The sequence below is a fragment of the Octopus bimaculoides genome, chromosome 20 (genome assembly GCF_046866305.1).
Source record: "Octopus bimaculoides isolate indiv1 chromosome 20, ASM4686630v1, whole genome shotgun sequence".
Lineage (NCBI taxonomy): Eukaryota > Metazoa > Mollusca > Cephalopoda > Octopoda > Octopodidae > Octopus > Octopus bimaculoides.
The window spans coordinates 42,020,000-42,027,499 of NC_142947.1; the positions used below are offsets into that span (position 1 = coordinate 42,020,000).

Here is a 7,500-nt window from a genome sequence, read left to right on the forward strand (position 1 = left end):
ATAGTCATGTCTGCCCTTATGGCTATGACGCTCGGCCATCAAATATCCGGAATACTCAGTTGTCCAACCAGGGTAACACTCTGTCCTGGCTGGTAACATCATAACAACAGCAGGTTGGCGTGTCAAACAGACAGCACACGGAACGTTGTGATCATAAAGTGATTTAGCGTTAGCAAAAGAAAAGAGTTTATTAGTTGGGTACAGTTCTAGTTGATATTCAGTGCCATGAATGTAACCACCTTTTTCAACTCCGGTAGTATAATTGGCCCAAATAGGATCGTTAGGTAGACATAAGAGATTACTTCCGCCACCTGAGTGGTCCCACCATTGTCCACCAACCACACCTAGAATTGGTAAGAATAAATCAAGGAAAAAAGATATTAAGTAAAGTTATATATGAAATACCGGAAACATTCGTTACAATTTGACACTTAAAAGAAGTCATGTTTAGTCACGTGTGAACGAATTGTGGTGTATATGTTAGTCTTCATGTGAGTGGAAGCTGTGCATTGCAGTATGAGAGTGCGCATGTGTTCGCAGCCGTGCGTTTGTCTTCTCTTCACGTGTGTGTGTGTGTGTGTGTGTGTGTGTGAGTGTGTGTATGTGTGTGTGTGTGCGTGCGTGTGTGCGTGCGTGTGTGTGTGTGTGTGTGTGTGTGTGTGTGTGTGTGTGTGTGTGTGTGTGTACGGTTAGGTATTCGTGCTTGTGATGTGTATTAGTATGTATGTTTGCATGGGGTAGATGTTTGCGCGTGGATGACAAAAGATGGAGAAAGGAAAAGGATTTTGTAACGCGTGTAGTCGTGTTTTTCCGAAATGGAAAAGATGGAAATTGCAGGTGGTTTGATTAGAACAATACGAGAGACGGCGAAATGCAGAGAATTCGTTGGGTGAGAAGTGATGAAGTGTTGTTTAGTCGACCATAAGGGCGTGGATGGCTAAATCTATCGGTTAGTCTCGGACGAGTCAGGCCTATATAGTCATTATAATGACTCAGATTTTATTTCATGCAATACATGGACTGGGTGGGGGTGGGGAAGGGGAATTTTGAAGTTCATTGATGGCGTAGTGCTTAAGATGAATGGACAACAGAGTTGGCAACCGATAAAGGATATGTGTGGGGTTTATAGAGAGCAGATTCACAACATTTTCAAAGGATGTGAGGGTGGTTGGAGAAGAGATGTAAAGCAGTAGCTTTGAATTGGAAGTGTCGACAATTAATGAGGTGAGGTGGTGCATGAAAAGAGAAAGATTTGAGGTATAGGACGATTTCGCTGAGGCGGAGAAGAATAGAAGTTCACTCTGTACTCAGTTGTGTTCTCTCAGTAATACTTAGTCTCTCTATACTTTACTTAATAAATACAGCCCTCAGTTAGCTTTTTCCATTAGTTACAGTATGTGGTTTGTCCAGTCCACATTGTACATTGTGTGTTCATTTCATTAAACATTTACTGTCAGTCATCAATTCCAATAGACTCCGTTCAATTTAGTCTATAACGACAATCATTAGGCACTTTAGTTAATGTTAGTCAAGCTGCCACTCTTCACCTGTGGTCACACACGTACAATACCACCATCCATTGCCAGTACAATTGATAACCAGTAAGGAGGTTCGGTATTTGATATCTACGATCAATACCAGCCAGCCTATACCTGACTTCAGTCTCGCCCCTATCTATAATTTCAAGTACAGATATCTATATTCTGTGATTAGATAACATCCTTTTCACTTGGTCCATAGTAGACAAGATATAAAATTCTGATTTGACCAAACACCTACAAAGGAGTAAGCAGTTCGCGTACTCTCTATAGGGCCTATAGGTATCGTTTGAAACGTGATACGTCATCAGATGATTTGCTGGAGTGTGTGTGCGTGTGCGTGAGAGAAACGGAGAGAGAAGGGGTGACACAAAGAGAAAATGAGAGGAATAAAGAGAGAAGAGAAAGATAAAAGGAGGATAGAAGTATAGAGTATACTAACCATCATATACAAGCTTTGAATAAGGAGGGCAACTTGTTCTGCCCCACCGGGTATACAATGATCCAAGACCGGGTTCTGTGAAATTAAAATGAAAGAATGTAGTTTAATAGGAAGAATTCTTGAATCCTATGCAAAGAAGTCGTTGGATAGGAAGGAATTGTCTTGTACGATATAAAATTAGTTCTTACTTGGTGTGTCATCAGGTTTATCGTCAAGAGATTTCTTGGTGATGAAACGGTTCTGTGAAAAAAATAGAGTATTTACTATCGTTTAGAACTTAAAACGATGCAATATATATACGTGTATTTATATATATACACACATACATACACATATATCTTTATATATATATATATATATATATATATATATATATATATATATATATATATATATATATATATATATATATATATATATATATATAAAAATGAGAATGTCTGTCTGTCTGTCTGTCTGTCTGTCTGTCTGTCTGTCTGTCTGTCTGTGTGAATCCCTAAAACTCGAGAACTACGCAACCAATTTCATTCAAACTTTACACATGCCTTACTTAGGGTTCCAGTTGTGTTTTAGTCAAAAAAAATTATTAACTTCTTGCAGAGTTCGAGCACACGGCAACATAATATCTCCTCCACTATTTAAGTATTACGTGTCAAAAGTGAAACAAAAACACTCATGTCAAATACTTTCACTTTAAAAATGAAACTATTCCACTAACTGAAACAATCACATTTCGATACTGTAGTGACAGATACTTTCACAGAGAGAGAAAGAGAGAAAGAGAGAGACAGAAAGAGAGAGAGAGAGAGAGATGTATATGTATACATATACATGTATATGTACACCATTTCGATACTGTAATGACAGATACTTTCAGAGAGAGAGAGAGAGAGAGAGAAAGAAAGAGAGAAAGAGAGAGAGAGAGAAAGAGAGAGAGATATATATATAGAGAGAGAGAGAGAGAGAGAGAGAGAGATGTATATGTATACATATAGATGTACACGTATATGTATATATATATAGATCTATACATACATGTATATGTATACATATGTGTAGATGTATATATATATATATATATATATATATATATATATAGATGTACATGTAATATGTACACATATATACATATATACATGCATACAGATATCTATACATATATACACCCATCACACACACATACACATGCACACAAACACACACATTAGTCATTTGTTTTCTTATCCAAAACTACGTCAAAAGTACTGAATGGATCTTTATGAAATTTGGAAATTATATTCTTTGCATAACGGCCATAACTCCCATGAAAATTCATATATTTTTGATGTTGATGAAATTTTAACCCGAACATAACAGATGAGCATTATTTAGAAAATGATGTCACACGTTATCGAGGCTACCATTCTTTCTGGATGTGCAAAATGGGATGACGTCTTTATTCCAAGAATTCCTCTTACTCCATCAGGAGCAGACATTCCTTTTACATTCAGAAGACTACAATTCCCCCTTCGTGTGACTTTTGCCATGTCCATAAACAAATATCAGGGTCAAACACTGTCTGTAGCTGGTCTTCTCTTGGAAGAGCCCTGCTTCTCACATGGACAACTGTATGTTGGCTGCTCAAGAGTGGGCAGCAACAAAAAACCTATTTGTATATGCTCCACAAGGGAAAACAAGGAACATAGTTTACAATGAGGTGTTATAATCACAACAGCAAGAAAGTATGTACATGATCACCTTCTTTTACGAAACTTCATTGACTTTCATATATTTATATTGATATACATATATATACGTGTGTTTAGGTGCGTGTGTGTATATACATCTCTATATATAAAGATGATGCGTAGTCTAGACGGCGTTTTTAGATTTCATTATTCTCTTTAACCCGGGCAACGCCGGGTATTTCTGCTAGTATATATATATATATATATATATATATATATATATATATATATATATATATATATATATATATATATATATATATATATATATATATGTCTGTGTGTGTATATACGTAAATATAAATATAGATAGATAGATAGATAAAACTTCCTTGGAAGAGGATGAATGGCGTTCAATCATATAATAATATAAATAATATAAATAATATTTATAATATTTTTATATATATATATATATATATATATATATATATATATATATATATACACACATGTATATGTACATATATATGTATATCTCTATGCATACATATATATATATATATATATATATATATATATATATATATATATATATATATATATATATATAAATTATAATACAGGGTATCGAGAGATACCACCACGCTGAAAAAATACCAGTCAACACATGCAGGTGCAGAATCTTCCATTTGAAACTCAATTTGCAAGTGTACCTTCCGTATGGAATGCATGTGTATGAAAGAGTTCCATCGTTGTAATTAAATTAAATTAGTTTATAGTCAATCACTTTTCTTAGATGAATCATATTAGACCCTCAGATATACTTTAACCTAATGTAATATGAATATATATATATATATATATATATATATATATATATATATATATATATATATATATATCTATATATATATATATATATTAATTTGAAATAAGCTATAAAATAAATCTTACAGCCATATCAGATTTCAGTTTAGCCCCATCACTTTCCTTTTGTAATGATGGGTTGCATATGCAGCTGCGCATGCTCTGTACAGCTTAAATACATGTCGGTCGTTTTAACCATCTAATTATGCAGAATCTCTAACAATTGAATTAAAAGAAAAATTTCAAGATTTACCAACGTCCGTATTCTCTGCAATTGTTTAGAATTTACACTTAGGAAAATATTCGTGATTCAGAAAAGCGAATCCGGATTTACCCATCACAATAATTACAACGGGATTAGAATCACTAAGTAATCTTCAATGTTTATTACAACCTGATGTTGTTAACCGAATCCTTCGTCTATCTGAGAAATAGTCTACACACTCCAACATGCAATCATGAATGCTATTCCGTATAACGTGACAGTCACAACATCCCAACCTTCTTTCGAACAGTATCTGTGCTTGCCCTGACTATATTTGCTCTCTTTGCTCTGACTTTTATGTGTGTTGTAATCGTTTTACATGAACTGTATTTAATCTTCTGGGATTTATCCTTTCTTCGAGTCTTGTATGTTTACGTAGCTGTGTTAAATAAATCTGCTGTTAAAATGAAGCTATTTTTCTGGTTGATTTCATTTCTTATTCTTGTGTATCAGCGTTTAGTGTATGATGTGAGTGTTCTGTGCATCGAGTTTCATTTTGTCTTATTTTGTGGAGTGGTGGAAGGTTTGTGACATAGATATCGGTTGGCAGGACCAATACTTATTTCTACTGTCTTTTGAAGGATTGTTAACGTAAATTCCTCAGACTTAGAAATCTTCATGAGAATGTTTTGATATTTCTAAAGTAGATGATAAATATGTTTTCTAAGATAAGATGTAGGAATGGAACGGAAAGCTTCCCTGATTAATAACGGCAAAGAGAAGGTTTTGTGTAGAAGTAACTAGTTGTTGTTGTTGAAGCGATCATATATATTCTGTGCTAAGTAAAGTTAGGGTTCATGGTCCTTGTCAGAATCTGAGTTGTAATCTGAATACTCAGATGTCTGAGATCGAAGCGTCAAGTATTAGACTTTTTAAGGCTGTGCAGGAAAAGATGATATAATTCTATGGTGGTACTTCATTTGGGGGTTTGCTGAATCATGAGACAGAAAACGAAATGCTGTTAAACGAAATAACATTTTATTTCAACATTAAGTTTGATAAACTGAAATCTTACAAAATGTTTTCTAGAATCATTCCGACAGGTCTAATTTTTTTTTTCTGAGAATATTTCTAGCATTCTATGTTGCCTCTTTTGTATAGTTCAATATTTCAATATTTTCTGAAAACTAGTACACCAGTTAATTTTGACGACAGACATAATTTAAAGAAAATATTAGTTAACACATTTGAAAAGATATATTATTTCTTGTAATTCACAGACATATTTTCATATGGAAATGAATTTAATTTCTATTCAATATTTACTGCACACAACGCAGGTTAATTCTTGACCATCGACATACGGTGGACATGGCAATGAACCACAAGCAGCCTGAACGAAATATAAACCAACTGCATTTTCGTCTCTGTAACCGGCTGGATCAGCTTCTGGTGCATAGTCCACGCACACATAGTCATGTCTGCCCTTATGGCTATGACGCTCGGCCATCAAATATCCGGAATACTCAGTTGTCCAACCAGGGTAACACTCTGTCCTGGCTGGTAACATCATAACAACAGCAGGTTGGCGTGTCAAACAGACAGCACACGGAACGTTGTGATCATAAAGTGATTTAGCGTTAGCAAAAGAAAAGAGTTTATTAGTTGGGTACAGTTCTAGTTGATATTCAGTGCCATGAATGTAACCACCTTTTTCAACTCCGGTAGTATAATTGGCCCAAATAGGATCGTTAGGTAGACATAAGAGATTACTTCCGCCACCTGAGTGGTCCCACCATTGTCCACCAACCACACCTAGAATTGGTAAGAATAAATCAAGGAAAAAAGATATTAAGTAAAGTTATATATGAAATACCGGAAACATTCGTTACAATTTGACACTTAAAAGAAGTCATGTTTAGTCACGTGTGAACGAATTGTGGTGTATATGTTAGTCTTCATGTGAGTGGAAGCTGTGCATTGCAGTATGAGAGTGCGCATGTGTTCGCAGCCGTGCGTTTGTCTTCTCTTCACGTGTGTGTGTGTGTGTGTGTGTGTGTGTGAGTGTGTGTATGTGTGTGTGTGTGCGTGCGTGTGTGCGTGCGTGTGTGTGTGTGTGTGTGTGTGTGTGTGTGTGTGTGTGTGTGTGTGTACGGTTAGGTATTCGTGCTTGTGATGTGTATTAGTATGTATGTTTGCATGGGGTAGATGTTTGCGCGTGGATGACAAAAGATGGAGAAAGGAAAAGGATTTTGTAACGCGTGTAGTCGTGTTTTTCCGAAATGGAAAAGATGGAAATTGCAGGTGGTTTGATTAGAACAATACGAGAGACGGCGAAATGCAGAGAATTCGTTGGGTGAGAAGTGATGAAGTGTTGTTTAGTCGACCATAAGGGCGTGGATGGCTAAATCTATCGGTTAGTCTCGGACGAGTCAGGCCTATATAGTCATTATAATGACTCAGATTTTATTTCATGCAATACATGGACTGGGTGGGGGTGGGGAAGGGGAATTTTGAAGTTCATTGATGGCGTAGTGCTTAAGATGAATGGACAACAGAGTTGGCAACCGATAAAGGATATGTGTGGGGTTTATAGAGAGCAGATTCACAACATTTTCAAAGGATGTGAGGGTGGTTGGAGAAGAGATGTAAAGCAGTAGCTTTGAATTGGAAGTGTCGACAATTAATGAGGTGAGGTGGTGCATGAAAAGAGAAAGATTTGAGGTATAGGACGATTTCGCTGAGGCGGAGAAGAATAGAAGTTCACTCTGTACTCAG

At 35.8% G+C, this 7,500-nt stretch overlaps 2 protein-coding genes across 2 annotated transcripts in view; both read right to left on the reverse strand.

Moving 5' to 3' along the window:
* The window catches only part of LOC149131702 (short-chain collagen C4-like), a 5,131-nt gene extending 455 nt beyond the window's left edge, over nt 1-4,676 (reverse strand). Inside the window, exons 1-4 of the mRNA XM_089337840.1 lie at nt 4,605-4,676; nt 2,169-2,220; nt 1,981-2,055; nt 1-344 (exon numbers count right to left, since the gene is read on the reverse strand). The exon at nt 1-344 is cut by the window's left edge and continues 455 nt beyond it. Of these exons, the coding sequence (XP_089193966.1) occupies nt 1-344; nt 1,981-2,055; nt 2,169-2,220; nt 4,605-4,676 (543 nt within the window). The remainder of the gene's footprint in view (nt 345-1,980; nt 2,056-2,168; nt 2,221-4,604) is intronic.
* Nucleotides 4,677-5,738: 1,062 nt separating this feature from the next.
* LOC149131703 (short-chain collagen C4-like) overlaps nt 5,739-7,500 on the reverse strand; it is a 5,476-nt gene continuing 3,714 nt past the window's right edge. Inside the window, exon 4 of the mRNA XM_089338439.1 lies at nt 5,739-6,537. Within this exon, the coding sequence (XP_089194565.1) occupies nt 6,038-6,537 (500 nt within the window). The 3' untranslated portion in view covers nt 5,739-6,037. The remainder of the gene's footprint in view (nt 6,538-7,500) is intronic.